At 55.3% G+C, this 22,513-nt stretch overlaps 8 protein-coding genes across 8 annotated transcripts; 3 read left to right on the top strand and 5 right to left on the bottom strand.

The window, feature by feature from the left end:
• Nucleotides 1-3,896: 3,896 nt before the first annotated feature.
• Nucleotides 3,897-4,513, top strand: J4E78_007764 (uncharacterized protein; the record flags this gene model as incomplete). The annotated part of the gene is made up of 3 exons (XM_049368368.1): nucleotides 3,897-3,933; nucleotides 4,005-4,219; nucleotides 4,289-4,513. The coding sequence occupies 3 exons, from the start codon at nucleotides 3,897-3,899 to the stop codon at nucleotides 4,511-4,513; spliced, it is 477 nt and encodes a 158-aa protein (XP_049220022.1).
• Nucleotides 4,514-5,227: 714 nt separating this feature from the next.
• J4E78_007763 (uncharacterized protein) lies at nucleotides 5,228-6,568 on the bottom strand (the record flags this gene model as incomplete). Its single annotated transcript, XM_049368367.1, has 2 exons — nucleotides 5,228-6,303; nucleotides 6,376-6,568. 2 exons carry the CDS (start codon nucleotides 6,566-6,568, stop codon nucleotides 5,228-5,230), a joined length of 1,269 nt encoding a protein of 422 aa, XP_049220021.1.
• Nucleotides 6,569-8,096: 1,528 nt separating this feature from the next.
• On the top strand, nucleotides 8,097-10,202 carry J4E78_007762 (uncharacterized protein; the record flags this gene model as incomplete). The annotated part of the gene is made up of 2 exons (XM_049368366.1): nucleotides 8,097-8,400; nucleotides 8,581-10,202. 2 exons carry the CDS (start codon nucleotides 8,097-8,099, stop codon nucleotides 10,200-10,202), a joined length of 1,926 nt encoding a protein of 641 aa, XP_049220020.1.
• A 357-nt stretch (nucleotides 10,203-10,559) lies between these two features.
• Nucleotides 10,560-12,427, bottom strand: J4E78_007761 (uncharacterized protein; the record flags this gene model as incomplete). The annotated part of the gene is made up of 3 exons (XM_049368365.1): nucleotides 10,560-11,024; nucleotides 11,068-11,445; nucleotides 11,510-12,427. The coding sequence occupies 3 exons, from the start codon at nucleotides 12,425-12,427 to the stop codon at nucleotides 10,560-10,562; spliced, it is 1,761 nt and encodes a 586-aa protein (XP_049220019.1).
• Nucleotides 12,428-13,914: 1,487 nt separating this feature from the next.
• On the bottom strand, nucleotides 13,915-15,244 carry J4E78_007760 (uncharacterized protein; the record flags this gene model as incomplete). The annotated part of the gene is made up of 3 exons (XM_049368364.1): nucleotides 13,915-14,640; nucleotides 14,693-14,940; nucleotides 15,004-15,244. 3 exons carry the CDS (start codon nucleotides 15,242-15,244, stop codon nucleotides 13,915-13,917), a joined length of 1,215 nt encoding a protein of 404 aa, XP_049220018.1.
• A 990-nt stretch (nucleotides 15,245-16,234) lies between these two features.
• On the bottom strand, nucleotides 16,235-17,482 carry J4E78_007759 (uncharacterized protein; the record flags this gene model as incomplete). The annotated part of the gene is made up of 1 exon (XM_049368363.1): nucleotides 16,235-17,482. The coding sequence occupies one exon, from the start codon at nucleotides 17,480-17,482 to the stop codon at nucleotides 16,235-16,237; it is 1,248 nt and encodes a 415-aa protein (XP_049220017.1).
• An 823-nt stretch (nucleotides 17,483-18,305) lies between these two features.
• On the top strand, nucleotides 18,306-20,264 carry J4E78_007758 (uncharacterized protein; the record flags this gene model as incomplete). Its single annotated transcript, XM_049368362.1, has 3 exons — nucleotides 18,306-18,395; nucleotides 18,479-18,662; nucleotides 18,712-20,264. The coding sequence occupies 3 exons, from the start codon at nucleotides 18,306-18,308 to the stop codon at nucleotides 20,262-20,264; spliced, it is 1,827 nt and encodes a 608-aa protein (XP_049220016.1).
• A 223-nt stretch (nucleotides 20,265-20,487) lies between these two features.
• J4E78_007757 (uncharacterized protein) lies at nucleotides 20,488-22,499 on the bottom strand (the record flags this gene model as incomplete). The annotated part of the gene is made up of 2 exons (XM_049368361.1): nucleotides 20,488-22,388; nucleotides 22,442-22,499. The coding sequence occupies 2 exons, from the start codon at nucleotides 22,497-22,499 to the stop codon at nucleotides 20,488-20,490; spliced, it is 1,959 nt and encodes a 652-aa protein (XP_049220015.1).
• Nucleotides 22,500-22,513: the final 14 nt, after the last annotated feature.

Below are 22,513 nucleotides of genomic sequence, written 5' to 3'. Positions count from 1 at the left end.
GGGGCAGGGTGATGGAGATCAGCCTCGGAACACTTTGTCGCGTCGTGGGTCGCAAAACGAAGGCGGGAGAGCGCACAGGGCCTTGGCCACTAGCTGCTTGGAGCGCAATGCCAGTGCGTGCCTGGGCAGGTAACCACCACGCGGAACCCTGGCGAGCGCGGCGATGTGTGGGCGCGGTCTGCGAGGTGTGTGTTGCGGGGTAGTAATCCGGTATGCAGTCGCCCGACCCGTTGCCAGCCTTGGTGTGAAGGAGTGCAGCTTTCGCCTCGTATGACGGCGCCCGCTGAGATGCGCGCTTGCCCACGCCGGCTTCACTGACGCAATCAGCTTGGCACCCACAGCTCCACCAGACCCGTGGACGCCGCACCACCATCGCAACCTACGCCCATGGCCCTTCACACGCACCTGCCCGACTGGCTCTGTGCCCTCGTCTCCAGGGCTACCTGCCTGAGTACGTAGGCAGATAGGCAGGCAGCTCTGGGGCTACCCATTCGTCACGTGCCGTTGGCGGTATAGAGGAAGGCACCATGGTCAGACAACCTTCGCTGTCTCCCACTGCGACCGGGCCGCCCATTGCCATTTGGCCTGCGATACCACGGGGCGGGGGCTCTTCGCTGCGCACGCCACTACCTCTCGAGCAAGGCTCGTACGATGCACTCTCGGTAGATGCACAGCGCGTCCACCTGGACTTATCTGGGCTGGCATCCGAGAGTCTCGACTTGCTGTACATACGTCCTTCCATAGCGAAAGTGGTGCACGAGCTGCAGAGCTGACAGCCACAAGTATGCATGCTGCGGGACGCGCTTCTCAATAGCTGGCCGCCCGCCCACCTTCAAACGTCCCCCGGCGCCCATCCCAATTCCACAGTGCGTCGTGGGAGCCCATGGCACTGCGCGAGCCGTCACCGTTGCGGACAACTCTATGAACCATTGCCTAGGCAGACGCCTCGTCATATATCCTACGAGCCTCGACACTACTAACTATAGACACGGCATACGTAGATGCATCGGCAATGGTCTAGCCATAGTCTTCCAGGGTTTGGGGATGATAGCGCGGGAGGCCAATCACCAATGGCACACGTTGCGCCATGTTCCGCGACCATTGCCGCATTCGTTAGTCCGTGGCATATGGAGAGGCCAGGCTCAAGTGCTCCTATACGAAGCTGAGCTGTGTCGGCGGTCGCTAAAGCAACTTGGGATTGTTTATCAACGCCTGCTAGCCTTTTCGAGTTTCACCAGCTGCGCCTCACAGAGGGATCTGCATCTGAAGCGCTAGAAGCAACGGCGCATTGACAGAAACCCAGTTTCCACGCTACGCAAGTGCCTCTCCCGCCCCGACTGTTGGGAAATCATAATTATCCATTATAGATTACGCTACCCCAGAAGCCAAACACCTTCCGCAAACCCCTTCGACCTGGATCCTAACACATTTGCACCCCGTTCATCACCAACTACCAATAATGTCCACGTCCATGAAACACAGGAGCATACCAGCAGCTTTCAACCAAAAAGACCCCATTGCTACGATAAAGCCTCCGAGACCCACGTCCGCGCCCTTTACCAATTTTTCCAAGCCTTTGGCACACGAGGATGCGCCTGCTGCGAACCCCAAATTGGTCGCCGCTGAAGAATTGCAGGCTCGGATCAAAGCCGCAAGAAGGAGTAGAACCGCCTCTCAACCGCTGCCCGAAGCAGTACGACGGAAACTCGACCACTCGTCCGACCTCATACACCCAGCCTTGCGCGCCAGGAGCGGCGTAACACCGAACCCTACTCGTACCGTCAACCACAGACCCAAGAGCCGTGAGGGCCTTTCCATAGACGCGGTGATTCGGCGACTGTCCATGGAAATTGATGAGCAAAACCGTGTTAGAGGACGCGGTCCACCCGTGTCAGGCCAGCCTTTGCATCTTTCGGACAACATACCGCCAGTACCCACTCTACCAGCATTCCCACCTGCTGCGACTTATCGTCCACGACCGCGCCAGACCGCGAGCAGTAGGTCTTCCATGACCAAACGACGGAGTCCTTTATCCAATGTTTCTTCTCCAGACGGTAAGCAATACGGCATTGATGGTTAACAAACCCCGCTAATCCTAGGTGCAGACTCGGCGGAGACGTCTTCTCACACTTCCAGACGTACTTCAGCCTCTTCTCGTAAGCAGCCCTAATTGATTCGACGCTCAACTGCTCATGTTCGCGACAGGCACATCCAAGTCTGAAGAGTCCAAAGACGACGACGATAACGACGAGATCGTACGCGTCATCAACCCACAACCTGCAAAAGCCACTTTGGTCAATCGAAAACACATATCTGAACCCCAGACTTTGCCTCAACCTTCTGCTCCCAACTCGCGGCCTACGTCACAGCGTGCCAAGAGCCGCAGCTCATGGCACACCATTTCCCGACGCAGCATACTGTGCTCTGTATGAGTGCTGCAAGTTTGATTGCTTTGACCACAAAGGCTCCATTTTTCGACCTATTGGAGAACCTCTGCACCTTGCATTTTAGCGTGATTTTACATCGGCCAAGGCGTTTTGGCAATACAGCGCTTGGGGCCGATATCTTACTCCTCTAAACTATTTCATTCTTATCACGACTGGGAAGGATTTGAGCGTTTAAAGGAGCACAAATGACGCAGGAGTCCTGGCGTTTTTGCAAGTGTTTCAGCACACGACATTAGTGAGCATGGTCCACCGCAAATTTTACACATCCACGTAGATAGTTGCCAGTAGCAATCACGACAATCTTATGACATGGCTTCTTTCGCACGCTGCGTCGACTCGTCTCTGTTTCGGCAAACATAGGCCTCGCTCGGATTCTTCGATGCATCCCAAGCATGTTATCGATGCAGACCCACATGGCTGGAAGTGATACATGCGCGACGCATGCAAGGCGCAAGCCACAGACGGGACAAGTTCCGAACCTGGTCAGCAATACAGTGTATTGCAGTAGTCGGCGCTCCGTTGGCCCTCTAACAAGAAATCGGACATTGTCCGTGTCAAACAGGCTAGTGGAAGGTGGTCGCTGCGCGATAAGGTGCGGCGTTCCCGGGTCTACCGCCTAGGCAGCCAGCCATTGAACCAGGAACGTGGCTTTCGGATGCAGGGTCGCTATCTGCGGCCCAGTTCACGGGCCATGAATGAGACGGTCCGTCTCAGACTCTCAGCTTGCGTGATAGCAGGCCATGTGTGAGATGTCTGCTTTGCTCGAAGACACGACGACGACGACGGCACGATACACAAGACCTGTAGCACAAGCGGGCGTCAGGTGGAGACGGGTATGGCGGCCGTTCCTGACGATCATCCGTGCTGGTAACGATGGTTTCGATTACGCGAACGGCCGAACGTCCACGGAACGTCTAAACCCAACTTTGTCCGCGGGCTTCCAACTCGTCAAAATGCCCATGCACGACTCGTTGACAAATTGTCAGCCAATTTGTGACGAGCCGCTGAAGCTTTCGACGTCGCCGTCATGGCCAGGTGTATGCCTTGGGTGAACAGACACCTGGGACTCGATTTGACATGGCGCGATACTACCAGGTACCGGGTCCATCGTATCATCGGGGATAAATGGTTAAATGCTTCGGTCCCAGATTGGCGACACACGGGGCCCCTTTGAAGGACGTCATGCCCCGGGTTGATCAATAGCGTGACGCGACGCCGAGGTTTTGGGTCGCGAGACTGTGATCTTCACTCTCGGACCCTGGGACTTGAAGCCCCCCGTGTTGATCACCGTGGCGATCGCATGCTTGGATCAACCCGAATGCAGGGCCGGCAGCCAAGTTTGCATAGCACAAGTTGTGCGAGCCAGCTATCGATAAGCCCTTTGATCGGGCTGGAGGTCACTCCCGAAACTCCGCAACTCAGAGCGCCAGACACACCTGCAGCCCCGCAATGAACCCTTCAGAGCGGACGAAAGAGGCACTTCTCGGTATGTGCCATATACGCTATGGAGATGCAGACACACGAGAGCCCGTCAAGCGCATGCTAACCCTCTTGCAGCAAAGACCGAGGCACTATGCACTTCCATTGTCGACAACCGGAAAGATGACCCATGGGGCGGCGACGGCTACCTCTCCACCATTCTTCGCGCCGTGAAGATGCAGGATGCGACCGACTACTCGGAAGACGACACACGAACCGAGTTTCCGCCGGCATTGGACTATGCAACGTCTGCACAAAGGGAGCTGGTCATTAGAGAACAAAGTGCTGCCTTGGTGCGTCGCAAGCTTCCATACCGCATGCCAGCTTTCCCAACGCAGCGGGGCTGGGCTAACAGTGCGTAGATCCGAACGGCACAAGGCATCTCCACCCTCATCCGCGATTTACAAGAACTCTGGCTCTTCGGCGGCCTCGACACCCTCTCAGACCCCGCAGATGAAGAGGCGAACCGGACAAAGGCCCTTGCGGTTGCGGAGATGATTGAAGCCTTGGCTAAGCAGGGACCCGGTGGTGCGAGGCAGAAAGAAGATGGTACAACCAAGAAGGAAGACACACACAGCGGGTCATGAGCACACTGGGCTATTGGCGTCTACTCTGTTGGATGTGGACGGTGGATCAGAGAGGAGGCGTATCGGACAAGGACGAGCGATCCTTGCGTTTAATACGCGAGCACTTTCTTACATCAGCACCAGGAATTACCATTTGACCCTCAACCAAACGCTTTTGGCCAAGTAGCCGCTGGACTGGTGTTGGAGACTTTCTGTAGGGGCTGGCAGAACACAATCGGGCAACTTCTTTGAGCCCCCGAGAAGGGGAGATTGCATCGTACCGTTTAATGCATTGTCGTTCCACTATCCACTATAGAGGGGTTGGGGAATCGAAGCAGCGATCAACGACAACCCAGCAATAGGGGACTATAGCTTAGCTATCACGCCTCTACTGTGTATTTGCTGAGGCAGTCACCTGAAGACGGAAACAACAATAGTCGAGAGAGTAGGTGCATTGAAAGTGAGAGGAATAGGTCCAGTCATTTTGCATAATTGATCTTGATTAGCAAGCTGAGTACATCGTCAAGACTAGCTAAACGTATTTTTCTTTGACATCATCGCTCTCGTGACACTTTGATGAGAAGACCAGGGATGATGTATGATGAAGCCACGTGCGGTAAGGTTACGATCAAAGCAAGTGATCTGCTCGTTTCGTACATGCTGTGTTCAAATGAACTTTTCGTAGATTGGATATTGGAGATCAATTGTTGGCCAAAGGCCTTCCCGCTCAACGTCTTACTTGTCCACTCTGATCTTCATGCCAAAGTCATTCAGTGTCTTCACGTACTCATCTCCCAGTGTTGCGGGTGTAAGAATGCCACCTCCTAGCTTACCCGCCTCGCTGTCCTCTAGCCTGCCTCGGAGAACGACTAAGGCGGCGGCACTGAGTGTCATCGCCGTGGCAACATACCCACCATGTGCGACCTCGAGGTTGGCAATCACCTTCTTTCCGTCCCCAGTGGTGCCAACGCCACGGTAGTGCATGAAGTCATCCTTCATGCTCTCTTTCGACGGTCCTTGGCCTGGGCTTGGGATGACCATCTTGAAGACGGGTTCCAACAACCAGCGTGTTACTGGTATGGCAAGCAGGACGGCGACTGAAGTAAGAACGACCTTCTGTGCTAGCCCAACAAAGAAGCTGGGAGCACGCGCGTACTCGTTGAACCGGAATTTGGGACCATATTGCAGGGTGTCGTCACCCGAAGACTGGTACAGACCCCACGAGCGATGTGCAATGCATACATCGACGCTTGCCATGAGCCCAGTTGTCTGGATGCCTCCAAGCTCAGGAATACTTTGTAGACCGAAAAGACTGTATGGAAAGCGTCCCGACGGTGCTGCGACGACGTTGTCTGCGCTAACCGGCGACAGCGAGTATGGGTGCATCGACTTTCCGAGATGACTGAGTGAGTATTTCTTGAAGAGTTCCAGCATAGTAAGGGATGTTCCACCACTGATTCCAGATTTGAAGTCGTAGAGTGTCATGATGGCGCGCTCGCAGGGTGCGTCGTAACGCTTGCGCACCTCGCGTGCGAGGACGTACGCCATGATGTCTGCAGGAACAGAGTCGAGACCACATTCGGGGATGACGATGGTCTTGTTCTTCTTCGCAAGCTCATCGTATTTGGCAACCATGTCGTAGATCCATGGCACCTCACCAGTGGAGTCTAGATAGTGTGTGCCGTTGTTCACACAGGCGGCAAGGACAGGCTCGCCATAGTGCATGAAGGGGCCCACCGTCGTGATGATGAGCTTTGTCTTCTTAACAAGCGTTTCTAGCTGTTGGCGCTCAAGCTCGCATGTCTCGATAGCTAGGTCTCGTTAGCTGACCCGTCAGATTTTGTCCGTCACATATTTGTAACGCAGATTCTGTCGCCACATACCTGGCTGCTTGCGATCTGGCTTTAGCTTCGTCAATTCGTCGACTACAGCTTGCAGTTTCTTCGCATTGCGTCCAGCAACAGCCCACTTGAGATCATCCGGCAGATGGGTAGTCACCCATTCCGCAACGAGTTTTCCGGTATATCCGGTTGCTCCCAGCAAGATCAGCTCATATTGTCGCGATCCTTGAGCCATCCTGGTGAGGGTGTGTGATTGAGCAAAGAAGAGACGAGGAGACAGGAAAACGTCAATTGGGGTGCAGCTAGGGGATATTCCTAATCATTGAATACTACGCGACTCGGACAAGACCCTTCTTTTGGATGCCTGCGGTCATGCCGAGGCAGGCGCCGGCGTGCGCGGTAGATACAATATCTGCACTGCTCGCAGTACGCCTCATAAGAAGGAAGGCCGCATCGCGAGTGCTGCACTACAATACAGCTCAAGATAATAAATGATCGCCAGCTAACGATACCACGTACAGAGTAAGCCTTTACATGGATAGATCACGATGTGGACATGCACTATTCTCGAAATATTCTAAGCGCCTTGGCAACAGACGCTGAATTTGAGCAATGCCCCTCCACGCCGATGAATTGTATTCCTCACCGCTATCCTTGAATGGCTTTTCGGCCTCCACACAAGTTGTTGTACTCCAATCGCACGACTGAGTCATCTCTCTGGATCGGGCAATGAAGGCAGAGAAGCCTGGTGGAGGAGCGCGACAGTGCAGATGAAGCGGTCTGCTTTCTGCGACACCCACGTTTCTCGCAGTGTCGCTAATATGCAAATCTCACAGGAAGACCTGACAGCAGGATTCAAGATGATGGTAGCTACATGCAAGAAGCCGCCGCAAACATACCGCGAACTCACATCGCCCGCGTCGCGCGGTATCCTCGTCCGGCGCCTACAAGGTCGCCCGAGGCGCTACACGTAGAAATACAAGACCCGTTACATTGCTTTACTTTGTCCGTACAAAGGCGGAACTTTCGAGTCGTCTTCCAACGCAGTATCGAATATACAAGGGCTGGCATTGGTAGCGCTGCACGTCACCATACGCCGAGGGAGCTTGCGCTGCAGACACATTGTTCGGCCCATCAACACCAGATTCAGCAGCTGTCGTTATCTTATCAGTGCATTCCATAGTGACGTCTTCTCGCGAAGATAAGATTGTCCAGATCTCCAGTCCGTCCGGCCTTGTATGCGCGGCCTTCCCACTTCAGAATGCCCCATAGACGCGAGACGGAAACCGATGCGAGCACCTTGAGGCTAAGCGCGCCTTCCGTATGCATACCACAGCGCATCTGACACAATCAAGAGTTGAAGAGATAGCGAAGCGGTTGAACTGAAACATATTTACACCATAGGTAACCACTCGGTGACATCGCAAGTCATCCGGACTGCTCCTTCGGGTCCCGAACACGTGGTAAGGTAAGCGCGAAGAATGACTGATCATCTAGCATCTGCCCGCCCGCAGCAGCTTTGGATCTCGTCACGCATTCTACACTACCAAAGGCGCCACTAGTCTCCACTTGGGCATCCTCTTCCTGGCAAACATCACGGGTTTCCGGGGTTGGTTGCGACTGCCTAGGAGTGTGGCTGCAGGCCAAGCCACTAGCGTCCGCTACTTAAACCACAGTCCCCGCTCTCTCGACTTGATCATCTTCCCAACTTATGAATCGCGTCGACGAGTACTTCCGCTCTTTCACTTCCAAGCATCACACCAATGGCCGAGACGTGTATAGTCTGCCTCGGCGATCTCGTCCCCCTCGACGACGGCCCTACCGCCACCGCATCATCGCTGGCGACCATGCCGCTTGAGGATGGCGCTGATGTCGACCTCCAATCACATGCCAAGGATAAGATGGCGGCCGTAGAGTCTACCAAGGAGGACGATTTGGTCGCACATTTACTGCCATGCGGCCACGATCTGCACAACGAGTGCCTCAAGCCCTGGGTCGAACGAGCGAACAGTTGCCCTATATGTCGAGCCAGTTTCAACATGGTCGAGCTCAGCGCGCGCGTTGGAGGTATGTCAGTCCTGGATGCTACGGAGCCCTGCGGTTGTGACGCTGCTATTGTTGGCTGATAGTAGCCTAGCTACTGGCTAAATGGTCAGTCAAGCTCAGCATGACCTCTACCCAAACCTACAATGTCTTGCCGCACAAGGTGGCTCTGTCGACATGGAATTTCGACTAACAACTCACCAGGACCCAAACTATCCGAGTACGCCGTGCAAGACAAGCAGCAAGTGGCCGATATCGATCCGTCCATGATCATCGACGACGACTACATACTGGAGGATGACGGAAGCTACGATGCATGCATGGTCTGTGATGAATTCGGCGACGCATCGCAGCTCATGTACTGCCATAGCTGCGAACAACTCTGCCATGTCTTCTGTGCTGGACTCGACCGGATGCCATCTCGCGGGCCCTGGTATTGCCAGGGCTGTGTTGAGAATCCTAGTCTGCTGGAAGCCGCGTCCCGACGACGACCTGCAGTACGAGGTCCCGCTGCCTGGATCAACGGCCGGAGCCGTGTGCCGCGTCACAATCATGCCCCTGACGAATGGGTGGGCGTCTGGCAGAGCGTCTGGGACCGATTGCAGTTTGACATCGAGTTCCCCTTTGACGAGGAAGAACAGTCTGAGAACCAGTCAGATGCCACGCGACGCGATGACCGTAGATGGGAGCAGCGCATGCGAGTCGCACGACAGGCCGGAGCCGGCACTCGCTTCCAAATCGCCACTGACAATGTTGTAACCGGTCGACGCCGCAACTCCAACGCCGCTACACGACCGACGAATCGAACGCTTCATCGCGAGCCACCAAAGACACCGAAAGATCCAGAGTCACAGGAAGAACTGCGGGCGTGGAACCAATTCGAGAAGGCGCGCGAGCAGCTAGCCCAAGGTGACGCACGTCCTGCCCCCAGCGTAGCGAGCACCAGTAGCCGAAGAGGCCGCAAACGCAAGTCCATCGACTCCTCCCCTGCCGATTCTGAGCCTCGCGAGCAGAAGCCAGAACGCAAGCTCAAGCGCCCTCGAACCCGTATGCACCTGGACAACGGAGAGTCATCGTCGGCAGCCGCACGCCGCAACACAGTGGCTAGCACGCACGCTCCTGCTGCTGCATCATCGCCCCCTGCAGTTCCAACCGGTGAGAGTTCAACTCCCGCGCCTGGTTTTCTGCAATCGTTGCTTCAGGAGGTCGAGGTCGACCGGTTTGCCGAGCGCGACAAGGAGATCGCCGCCCCACAGCCCCGGCGCATCATCGTGGAGCGCGCTTGTTCTCCCCAACATTCCTCCCCAGGTCTGTCGCCGGTCTACCAGAAACCTCCCGGCATGTCCACACCGCCGCCTCTTAATCTTACTCGCACCACATCACCTGTACAACAGGACCAGCAATTGTCGCCAACCTACTCGCCGTATTCCCCTGCAGACGACGACCGCCCCGGACGTCGCACACTCGCGCATCGCTCTGTCGGCCTCAGCAGCCCCCCTCGCTCGAAGGACTCGTCGCCTAGCCGGCCGACCCTCTCGTATTCTACCAAAGCCGAACTGCAGCGCATGGTTACAGCTGTGTTAAAACCCATTTACCTGAAGAAAGAAGTCACGAAACAGGAGTATACCGACGTCAATCGCGACGTATCACGTTTGCTATACGAAAAGGTTGGTGAAGCTGGTGCTGATGCGTTGGCGGATCAAGACACGCGGGAGAAATGGCAGAAGATGGCGACCACTGAAGTTGACGTTGCGCTGAAAGCTCTTCGGGCCGGTGGAGCCTCGCTTTCGCCCTCTGCTGAAGATTCTGCATCATCGTCCTCATAAGGGGACTACAAGGGACGGATCATTCAGGCGTACGGATTGTTGGGAGGAACAGATATATGATACCACGGATCTCTTTGGGCCTGCATTTATGGAGTTGTCAGTAGCGCTTAGTTATTATAGTAGTCGTATCTGCGACGTAATCCAGGAATCTTCAGCCGGAGTTCGGCTTTTACGATTATCGAAAAGATTTTGCAGTCCTAGTCATGCATCTTACGCTTACATACATCTGCCTAAGAACTACGGACGGGAAGTCATCGATGGCTTTATAATTGATTGCTATTTAATCGTAGGTATGGTTGTGGAAGAAGTCGCGCAAGCTGACACCTGTACCTTGCACGCTTGACATGGTTAGTGCCCCTACGCGACTCTTTTAATAGTCCTGCCTCCGATACCCGTCACCGCGGTAGTCACGCTGAGAATACTCTTGTTGAGGGTAGCCTTGTTGTGATGGTGGGTACTGCTCCGAACGATAGTCTGGAGGTCCTTGATGGTAACCCTGTGTGGGTGGGGCATGGTGCTCAGATCGGTAGTCCTGAGATGGATATGATTCAGGGCGGTGATGTTGAGGTGGTTGATATTGCTGAGGAGCATAGCCTTCATGACGTGGCCCGTGATGCTCGGGTCGATAGTCTTGAGGCGGTGGGTATTGTGACGCCTGGTGATCTTGGTACTCGCGTCTAGGCTCCTCTCGGTATTGATCATGGCTCTGGTACTGTGGGGGGTTGTTGTATCCCTGCGGCACATGTTCCTGTCCACTGTAACTGCCAGACGTGGGGGGCGGACGATGGTCACCGTGTGGCGGTTGTGACGGAGGTTGGTAACCTCCCCCCATGCTTGTGTTCGCAGTCGGGGATCCGACGCTTACGTTCTCGTTTCCGATATCGTCTGGGACGTTGATCTTGACGTCTGGCAGGTACCTTTGTACTTTCTGTTCTACCATGCCCTGCACGAAGACCCAGCTCTGACGCTCAAACTTGCGATGACCACCATTGACTACACCCAGTATGCTTTCTCGAAGTGTCTCTTGTACTTTTTGTACCAAAGCACGGATCTTGGAGAGCAATTTGGACTTGATGTCATCTCCAAACCCGCGATCTGCTGGACCGGACGCGTCGCGGTCGAGCTGTGAATCGAAAGGATTTCCACCTAGTATCTTCTCGAGCGGACGTTGGAATTGATCAGGTAACAATTCGAACAGTTGTTTCTCGATTGCTCCGAGGATCTTGCGGAACTCTAACCGAACCTAAAGATGAGTGTGCCGTGTCAGTATCTTTCCCACACAAATTTTGTACAGTGATATTACTCACTTCTCGGTGGACTTTGGCGAGACCCGTGCTGAGCTTGTCACTGATGACGCGGGAGAAGCCTCCACCACTACTGCTCTCGCCATCACGACCAGAGTCATCAAAGCCTCTCGATGTCTCCTCATTGCTGCTCTTTTTGCTCCCGAACAAATTTCCAAGGCCCTTCACCAGGTCGCCCACCTGTTCGGCAATCTCGGCTTTCGCACCATCACCCAAGTCGCGCGTGCTTGTGTTTCCACGAAGCCAGCGCTTGATGTGTTCCAGAGCTATGCGGGTGAACTGCTCAGCGAGAGGCGCGTGCTGTTGACGTAACTTGTCACCAACTGTCTGCTTGATCTCTGGGCTGATAAGTCTCGCCTTCTCCTCGGGGTTCTGAGATGCGTCCTTGATTGTGCTACTGATCATACCGAGAAGACCCCCAATCTCAAAGGACTGACCACCCTTTGACCCTCTTTCGTCGAAATGATCTTGCACGACATTCAGAGCCGATGAAAGGAAACCTCGAGCTCCAGACGAGAAATCCCCGTCTACAGATCGAGACTGCTCTGGGCCTCCTCGGTTCCCCTCCGTAAGATCGAATATATCGCGCAAATCCCCGCCCGCTTCATCAGAAATCTGACCGAAGCTACGCGTCAACTTGGCGATTTCATCCGCAAAAGGCAATGACTGTCCACCATAGGCGTCGGGTGCTGCGTCATTGAGATTCCAAGGGCCCGATCGGCTGCCATCCGACGAAGACGGCCTGTCTTTACCGAACAATGAACGAAAAGCGTCTACGACCTGGGTTTCCAGGCTGTCGATAGTCTTTTGTTGGAAGACTTCAAGTTCGGAGGCGATGCGGGGCTGGATCTGGGGCGCCAGCGAATCGACATAATCGTCGACCTTTTGCATCAAGACGTCGGGAAGACCGCGCGAAGACATGATCTGCGAGATTTGTATATATTTAGGTTGAGAGCTGCCACGGATAGAGCAGGATGGTTTAATGCTTGCTGAGGAAGAGTATAGATGAAGTAAGGTTGGAAAGTGGCTGGTGCAGGTGATAAGTGGCGTCAGCCAAGACAGGCTAGTAACGAATACTACCTAGGCAAGAGCTTCAACTGCCTCTGCTCCACGCAAACGCAGTACAGTCACTAAATGTGTTCGTGCACATGTGACATTACTCAGAGGCCGAATTCAAGAATCTGAGATTGAAGAACGATGCCTTTGATTTGCTGATATGCCGTGCGATCCGACCCAGACGAACGTGACGGCCTGGCGTTCGTCATCTTACATGCAAATTCAAACCAAGAAAGTCCCAAAGACCGTAAAACGAATCGCTGTAAAGCAAATTCAAGCGTAACCTCTCAAAGAAACAGTTCACCATTTTCCGTCACCATGAGCAATGTAAAAGTTGCAGGCCCTCCAACTACAACCAAGGCAGACGGCGCAGCCGGATCTCAAACGCATCGCATACACGAATCTCCACACAAACCGACTGCCGGTACCATTCTTCTTGCATTTACAGGAAATCTAGCCTGCTGGATCATAACAGGCGCCATTGCCTACGTGTCACCCTCGTTACCAGTCAACGACGACTTCACGTGCCTCGTCATGGCGTTTTTGCCGCTAGAAGCATTCGCAGTCAGTTATCTCATCTTGACAGCTTCGGACAAGGGCTGGTTACCAACAACCCCGATTGCAAGCGCAGCTATTGCTGGCTTCGGCGTGACAACCGCGTATGTCGTTTGTTGGACTGCATGGAAGAACTTTGCGACTTTTGCATTCTGGGTCGAGGCTGGCGTCTTCCTTTCTCTCATTGTTGAGATCAGGTTCCGGCTTTTCCAATCGGCAGAAAGAGAGATTGGCGAGTTCTTGGACTTGTGAGAAAGGAAAACTGGTCGTTGTTGAGAAGCGCGGTGGCTTAGCATCTCCCTCACGCACGAGCTTCTAATCATACGGTAGAAGAGCGAGTTTCGTTAATAACTCATACGCATTTTCATCTGGCCTATATGACTTGCTACCCAACCTCAAGCAACGGCTGGCTTCTATTCGTATTCCGAATAGGCTCTTTGCACCAATTATACCCGATTGGAGCTACGACATCAAGGGATCATGAGCAGAACCTCAGGGTCAAGTGTGCGGCGCAATTGAGCCACGGCTACTTCGTCATCACAACGGAATGTTTCACTGCGCATCGCAACTGGTCGATAGGATGGGCTGATAGACGAAGGTGGTCTGGACGGAGGATGCCCATCTCGTAGCTGCTAGATCGGTTGAGATATTGAATTTACATGTCTTCTTCGCCGATGGAGACGACTAAGAAGACCAGCATTTGCTATCGGAGTCTTTCATTAGGGTTCGTAAGTTTAGTTGATCTTATGAGCAATGCCGACATCATCCCTTTGGCGTTGTCGTCATGGAATCTACTCCTAGACAATAGCCTCAGGCCTCTCGACCCTCTTCTTCGCCGTACCCACACCTGCATGGCCTCTTTCCTGATCCTTGCCCAACCATGGCTTCAACGCCTCACCGACCATACTCTGTCGCAGAAAGTAGATAACCTGGCCAATAATAATGAGGACAAAGGCGATGGGGTACATCCAGTGAATGTTCAGTCCGAAGACCTTGACGCCAATCGCCACACCCCAGAAGCTTCCTGTGAGAAGGGAGATGTTGAAAAATGCAGCGGAGCTGAGACGGAACAGGACCGGTGCAAGGGAGTAGAAGAGCGAAAGGATGAGTGTGTATCCGGTGAGGTAGCCTCCAACCTTGGCGTTCCAAGTCGCACTGCGGAAGGCGGCGCGGTCGAAGATACCCGCTTGCGTACCGTTGATGAACATGCCCCAGAAAGCAAGTTGGCCAACAACCTCATACAGCGGCCGTTCGGAAACCAACCACTCTTCAAATACGTTGGACAGACCGTAGAAAGTGGCGCCTAGAAGCGCAAAAAGATCGCCTTTGACTTGGTCCGTAGCGCCAAAGTTGTTGGTACCGGTGATGTGATCGGAGCCGAAGATTACGCCTAGACCGCCGATGCACAGAAGGATGCCGAACATTTGCGTGTAGTGGTAGCGGACTTTGAGGAAGAAGAAGGAAATTATTACGACAACGGCGATAGCCCAGAAGTTGATCAATTGGGCGCTAAGGATGGTAGTCTAGTCGTGTGTCAGCATGCAAGTCTACGCGAGAGAATGGACAGGAACCTACGTAACGATAGGCCAGAACGATGAAGTAGTTGCCCTCGACATCCATGAAGGCGAGGATAAAGAACCGCCAGCCGTCTTTTATGACGACTCGTCCCCATTTCTTGAAGCCGTACTTGTAGAGGGTATACGATGTGTAGATTATGTTGAGGAGGACGTAGTTGAAGAAGGACTGGAAGGCGGGTATCGATGTACCCTCTTCCGCGAGCAGAGACGATAATGTATTTGTACCGGTGATGCAGAGAGCGAGGACTGGAAGTGATACCTTGTCAGTCTACATTTCGAACATCCGAAAATGGTGTGTTTGGTGCATACCCTGCCCAAGGACCAACGTGATCCAGAATTGTTTCGTCTTGAGGTATTGGAACCAGCGTCCTTTGGTCTGCGCATCGCGTTCTAGAACCTCATTCCCGGCCGCACCGTTATGCGACTCATTCTCAGATGTCACATATGTGCCAGCACCGGTTTTGTCATGAGCTGCCTCGGGCGCGTAATGACCGTGATGCGCATCTTGAACGACCACGCCATCAGCAGGGTAAGCTTGAATCGGATTCATGACCCCTCTCTTGATCCTGGAGGATTCGAAAGCGCGGGAACTGAGCGCACAGGCTTGACACTGCTATCGAAAGCCTGTCGGCAAGATCGTGAGACTCGGCGTGGTGAAGTGGAGCTTTTCGCAATTGACGTGAGCGCAAAACTCCAGAAGTCGCTCACGGTGGTGTACAGTTGCGTACGATTTGGCGGCTGCGAGAGGTTGCAACTCATCCCCCAAGTGGGGGTCCGCCACATTTTAAACAACGAGGGCTGCCCTCGTTCGTTCTCGCCAGTCGCGTCCCTCGCTCCGGCCACCATGCGCGGTGGTGAAAAAAGTGTGCATGGCCTGCTGTCCAGAGCATGGGAGCTCCGCTTGTTCTTGCCTGGGTGGGGTTAAGCCTCGGAGACTAATGTACCCTTGTGGAGATGGCCGGTGCGAGAGCATGTCGATGCACGCGTGCTGAGACTAGGCGAATCCCGATGTTGCTTTTTCGTGCGTTATCGTGCATGCTGAATGTGAAAAAGGCTGAGGGATTTGATCGTGAATGGACCGGAGGCAAGACTACGTGGTGAGATTGCATGGCTTTAGCGAAGATCGATCATTGGGGTGGGGCATGCAGCTGCATCCACGAGCCCGGATGGAACTACTGTCACAAATCCAATGCGCTCGCCACAGTGCATGCAGAAACTTCGGGCGCATAGTAGTGATGGGCCCGAGCACCTGGTGGAAGGAGATGATAACAGCGAACGGCAAGTGGGGCTCGTGTAGAGCAATGCAGGTCACTGAAGCGAGGTGGTGCGAGAGCAAAGTTTCTTTAGTAGGCTATCTAGAGGGGAGAAGAATACGAGGCTGTCATCGCGACTGGCCCAAACGTGTCGGAAACAGGAGTAGAGTTACCTACACGCCGTCTAAAACAAATCAAAACAAGACAAGCAAGACCAAAGGTAATGACTGACAACAGTTGGACATTCCGCGTACTATTACCATGCACGTGTCGCTGCAGTCGAGGTTCTACTCGGAATCCTCGTCGTCGCTGTCCGCATTCTCCAGCCACTCCTTGAACTGCTCGGCCGACTTGCGGACAGACTTGCTGACCTTGAGGTCGACATACTTTTTGCTGGCCTTGGAGCACCAGCCCTTGAGCTGGTCTTCCGAGACGAGGTCGTTCTCGTACACCTTCAACAGGATGGCCGAGACCTGAGGGATGAGCTCGGGCTTGTCGTTGCCGACAAAGCGCTCAATGCCACCAAGGAAAGCCTTCTCATGCTTGTCCGAGGTAATCATCTTCTTGAGCATGGGAGCACGGCCATCCATCTGCTTGACGATCTTCTCGGTAAAGAGGGTCTGGGGAATGACGGTAAGCGTGCGGTGCTTGGTTTCGATGCCGAGCTCCTTGGCCTTGACGTAGATGTCGACGTTGTCAAGCTTCTCAACACCGCCCTTCTCCGCGCCAGTGTCGATGATCCACTTGCCGAAAGTGTCGTAGCTGGAGCCGCCCTCGTCGTCATCCTCAATGACAAGGGCACGCTTGAGGTCGTCGGGAAGGTCCTGGGCACGAGCCCTGATGGCGGCCTCCGAGGTGTCGATGGACCACTCAACTTCCTTGGCATCCTCCTCGTCAATCTCCTTGGCGCCCTCGTTGATCTGGCGGGTCAGCTCGTCGTCGCTGCCGGCCTCGAGTGCCATGTCACCATCGTCACCGTTCTCCTCAGCGCTGTCGCCGGGACTGCCGCCGTCGGGGGAGGTAGCCTCGCCGCGGGCTTCAGCCTCCTTGCGGGCACGGCGCTCAGCCTTCTTGCTGGACTTGTCCTTCTTGCCCTTCTTGGGTTCGTTCTTCAGGATGAAGGAGCTGAGCTTGAGGCGGGGGTCTACGTCGGAAATCTTTCCGCAAGCCTTGCAGTCGAGCGTGATGTTGCCATCTTTGATGTGCACGTCGGTCTCGGGGTTCTTGCACTTCTTGCAGAGGACGAACTTGGAGATGAAACCGTCGAGGTAGTCCTGGAGCTTGCTGGCGTCGTGGGCGCCGTTGATGATCCAACGGTCGTCGTTGGGGCTCGTGTTGGTCTGGGCGCCCAGCTCGAAGCCAAAGTACTTGATGACGTGAGCGGGCGGGCGGGCGAGGGACTGAGCGACGCTGCTCAGGTTGACGATGACGGTCTTGATGCCGTTGCCCTTGCCTTCAATCTTGGACTGAATGCGCTCCATCTTGTAGCGGTAGAAGGGGTCGGTGACATCGCGGCGGATGTTGACGGTAGCCATGGCGACGGTGGTGCGGGGACTGGGCGAGGGGGTGGTTAATGGTGGTGCGGCGGGCGGGCGAACGGGGTCGGATCAGCTATGTTGACGAGGGCCGAAAGAGACATGCGCAGAAGCAGTCTCCAGTACGTGTGGGTTGGGTGTGTGTGTGCGACTCGGGGTCAGGAGGGGCAGTGGATTAGCCGTTGGTTTGGTGGATGATGCTGCTTGGTATCCGCATACAGCGAAATTTTTGCAGTTTGGGGGGAGGTTCGACTCGGAAGGCGTAGCGTTGGCGCGAATACATATACTCCTGTTGTCGTGGGCGACTCTGAGGTGCGGTTGGTGCTTGGGGCCTGGAGGCGGACGTCGAGGTGGCGGTTCAGGCAGGTCGCGGGCGGGCGACGAGCAGGCGGTTGGGCGGATAGGGCAGAGTGGGCGGGTGCTGTTGCCAGTGGCAGTCACTGGTGTGGGCGAGGTCGACGGATGGATTTTGGCTGGTTCCAAGGGGAGTGTGTGCGGGCTGCGGGTGGTCGAGGGAAGTTATATGGGGTCGCGGCCTTTAGTTTTTCGAACTTGCCGAGCCACGCTAGCAGAGCGTTCTACCGTGCATACCAAACGCCCCCATCAGCCCCGCCCTGACTCAGGCCGTCGTGCGCTGCCTGGCTTTGTCACTTGCACATGGCGACGGACAAAGCGTCTGGCCGTCTACACAAACGGCGGGACATCAAACAGCTCTGCGGTGCTTTCATCGATACATGCAGGCAACCGGGGAAGCGTTTGGCAGTTGCTATGTGGCCTGTATCCACCCTGAACGCCCCGCATCTCGCGGCAAACACCACCAGCCATGTCGCATCTAGCAACGTGGGCCAGCGTGTTGGTCGCCCAGCAGTCGTCGTTGAACAGGTCCAAGGCTCGCAGCAGCCTGTGTGGCTTAGTACGTCGACACTCGCTACCAGGTCCTGCAAAACCAGCCGCAGACTTTGGCGAGCCGCGCCTAGATTGCGTCACACCTGCTAGTTGCTTTTCGAACATCCCCCATTCAACGACGACGAGCTCGAGCATTCTGCCCCAGCTGCACGCCGACTTGCCAAGATGACTAGGCAGGAAGTAGACTACTCGCTGTATCTCGTGACAGACTCTACAGAGGCCATCCTCGGGAACCGAGACCTGGTCGACGTGGTTGAGCAGGCGTTACTAGGAGGTTAGTCAGCCGTAATACAACATAGCACGATGTTGATCGACATGTGCAGGTGTCACCATCGTCCAATACAGAGACAAAACCTCCGACACCAGCATCCTCGTCGCGACAGCAAAGAAGCTCCACGAAAAATGCAAGGCACACAACGTCCCTCTGCTCATCAACGACCGCGTAGACGTCGCCCTCGCAGTGGGCTGTGAGGGCGTCCACATTGGCCAAGATGATATGAACGCCCACGAGGCCCGCCGTATCCTAGGCGAAGACAAAATCATCGGCGTCACCGTCTCGTCCATCCAGGAAGCGCGCACGGCCGTCGAGCAAGGAGCAGATTACCTAGGCATCGGCACGATGTATGCCACGAATACCAAAAAGAACACCAAAGACATCATCGGCATCACCGGAACAAGGAAGATACTGCACTATCTCGACCAAGGCACCGAAGCAGAGAACAAAGTCAAAACAGTATGCATCGGCGGCATCAACCCCTCAAACACCCAACGCATAATATACCAACTCTTTGCTCCAACTCCCGCCAACGCAAACCCCAAGACCATCAACGGCGTCGCTATCGTATCTGCCATAATCGGGGCTCAAGACCCCAAAGCCGCGTCTTCGCACCTCACCCACCTCCTCAAGACAGCTCCGCCCTTTGCCCCCCAATCCCCACTCCCACACTTCTACCACCAAAACCCCCGCGACAAAATAACCTCTGTCCTCAAAGCCGCCATCTCAGCAACCAAAAAGGTAAAAGGACTGAACCCCCTCTCCCACAACATGACGAACCTCGTTGTCCAGAACTTTGCCGCAAACGTCGCCCTCTGCGTAGGTGCAAGCCCCATAATGGCAAACTACGGCGCCGAAGCCTCCGGCCTGTCTAAACTAGGTGGCGCGCTGGTAGTAAACATGGGCACCGTAACACCCGATGGACTGGCAAACTACCAACAAGCCATCAACGCGTACAACGCCGCCGGCGGACCCATCATCCTCGATCCCGTGGGCGCCGGCGCAACAAGTGTACGACGAGACGCTCTAGCCCAGCTCCTCGGCGCCGGGTATTTCGACTTGATCAAAGGGAACGAGAGCGAGATTCTCGCCGTTGCACGTGCAAGTGGGTATACGCTTGATAGTTCGAGTCAGCAACAGCGAGGTGTGGACTCTGGTGCTTCACTCTTCTCGCTGCCCCAAAGGGCGCATATTGTTTCCCGGCTTGCGGCTCGCGAACGCACGGTTGTGCTTATGACGGGGGCTACGGATCTTGTTTCGGATGGCGCGCGCACGTATGCGGTGGCGAATGGACATGAGTATCTGGGGAGGATCACGGGCAGTGGGTGCACGTTGGGTACCACGCTATCTGCGTATCTGGCTGCGTACCGTGAGGATAAGCTGTTGGCTGCTGTCGCAGGTTTGCTGCATTATGAGATTGCGGCAGAGGTTGCGGCGCAGAGGGAGGATGTCAGAGGCCCGGGGACTTTTGTTCCGGCTTTTCTGGATGAGTTGTGGAATCATGGGGAAAGGGTGGTGAAGGGAGATGTGGAGTTGAAGGATGTGGCCAAGGTGGAGTTCGTCAAGGATATGGAGGATCCTGGGTTGGTGGAGGATATGTAGAGAGCGTAGAGGCCGCGAAGGTGCACATGAAGAGTCTTGAAGCACACAAGCAGTACGAAAGCGCAAATGTAGATGGCCAATCTGGGTATTCCTGGAGAAGAAAAGGGACTAGTACTGCACCTTTTACTTGTCACTCCCTGTCCCTTAACGTAACACAAACGCTCACTGACTTCCAACATAATTTGATCGTACATTCCGGTGTCAACACTAACGCCAAATACGTCTACCTTGCTTTTCGGTACCGTCCCTGATTCATTTCTGCCTTCAAAGCATCCTGCTGATCCGGTAACGGCGCTCTTCTCCTGATACCATCTGCACCTACACCCGCAGGTCCACCCTGCCCACCCGCAAACCCTTGCTGTTGTTGTGGCGGCGGGGGCGGCCCAGGCCATCCCGGTGGCGGCGCCCCCATACCGCCAGGTGGTGGAGGGAAGCCCGGGAATCCGGGAGGCGGCATGCCTGGAGGAAGTGGTGGCATACCAGGCGGCATGCCTTGTGGAAAGCCAGGAAAGTTTGGTGGTGGAAAAGGAGGGGCTCCGTTGGCGTTTGGTGGAGGAGGTCCGTGGCCATGGGGTATAGGAGGGGGTGGTAGGGAGCCAGATGCGATGAGTTGTGCAAGGCGGGAGGGGTCCATGCCGTTGAAAGGAGGAATAGGCGCCCCGCCCGCATTTAGTGGGGGTGGAAAGGGCATACCGCCTGGTGGGGGTGGGATTGGTGGATGATTTGTGCCCCCAATACCCGGTAGAGAACTCGAAGTGCCATCTGGTGCTGTGTTGAGTCCTGGCAGCGAAAGACCAGGTGGGAGGAAGCCACCGCCTGGGTTCTTTGAAGGCATCTTCTGATCGACCAAGCCTTCGGCCTCGTCTTCTGCCTCCTGCTCTTCTTCTTCCATCTTTTGCCGCCTGCCCTGACCGCGGTCGAACGTGCCTTGCGCCTCTGCTGCTGCTTGGCCAATGTGGTAACGGTCGTTGACGTAGTTGGTGTCGCCTGGCCGTGGACGCGTCCAGAAGCGCGTGACCCTATCGTTGGAGCCCGAGGCGAGGATGTGGCCCAACGGATGCCAGTCCATGGTCCAGACAGTGAAGTCGTGAGCATATTGCAGGCTGTGCGCGGGGTATATGGTTTGTGAGGGGGCGTTTTGCGAGTCGGCGGCGTCGTAGGGCGATATCGAGGGTGCGACGCCGGCGGGAGGGTTCTGCTCGTCGAGGAGATAGTGGTGTATGCTACCATCGACGCCGCCGGTAGACAACAGGTTCTTGTGCATGGGATGCCATGCCATGGTGATGATGTCCTTCTCATGTCCCTTGAGCAGTAAGACGTCGCGCATCATTCGGAGGTCAAAGATGCGGGCTGTGTGGTCACGGGCGCATGTTGCTAGCATGTTTCCTTGGACAGGCTCGAACATGGTTTTTGATATTGGGTTTTTATGTCCATGAAGCGTCGTCAGACAGCGCCCTGTGCGCGGGTCCCAGAACTTGACCTGGTGGTCCTTGGACCCTGATACTAGCAGTCCCTTGTGCGGATGCCAGTCGACCGACTTGACTTCCCACCCGTGTCCTGTCAACGTCGACTCTTCTGTACTCGACGCAAAGTCCCAGATCTTGAGCGTGGTGTCGTCGGCGCATGTGACGAACTTGGTGTCGGTCGGGGCTATGGACAGGCCTCGCACAGCTTCGGTGTGGGCCTGAATCTCTTTGACGTTGTTGAAGTTGGTCTGCCAGTACTTGACGACACCAGTCTGGTCAGCTGACAGGAGCCAGTCGTCGGTGGATGTGTATTCGACGGCGCGGATGGCAGCCTCGTGGGCCTGCATAATGGTCTCGAAGTTGAAGCCCATGCCGTTCCACAGCGTGAACTCGCCGCTGGTCGAGCCTGTGAGCAGGCGGCGGCCCTCTGGCGTCCACTTGACGACGTTGATGGGGTGCTTGACCTTGTTCAGAGACGAATGCACGGCTTTGGCAGGTATCGACTCGGCGGCGCTGGCGACACGTGCTGCGGGCGGCTGCATGTCGACGATGTAGCTGGCGCTCGGCCGCTCCATCTCTGGCGCGGGCGCATTCTTGTAGCGCGGGCGGCGGTTGCGCATCCACTGGACGGTCGTTGAGCCATAGTCGGTCACGGCGCCTGTGGTTGTAGTCAGTCTATGAATCCTGCGCATGATGAACAGGCATACTGACGTTTTGGTCGGGGCCGCAAGCCTCCCTCAAAGTCCGGACGATGGTATTCGCGCTCCATGGCGTGCTGCTGCC

The sequence above is a fragment of the Alternaria triticimaculans genome (genome assembly GCF_023758025.1).
Source record: "Alternaria triticimaculans strain BMP 0046 chromosome Unknown scaffold_12, whole genome shotgun sequence".
Classification (NCBI taxonomy): domain Eukaryota; kingdom Fungi; phylum Ascomycota; class Dothideomycetes; order Pleosporales; family Pleosporaceae; genus Alternaria; species Alternaria triticimaculans.
This window is presented reverse-complemented; position numbering and strand designations above follow the sequence as displayed.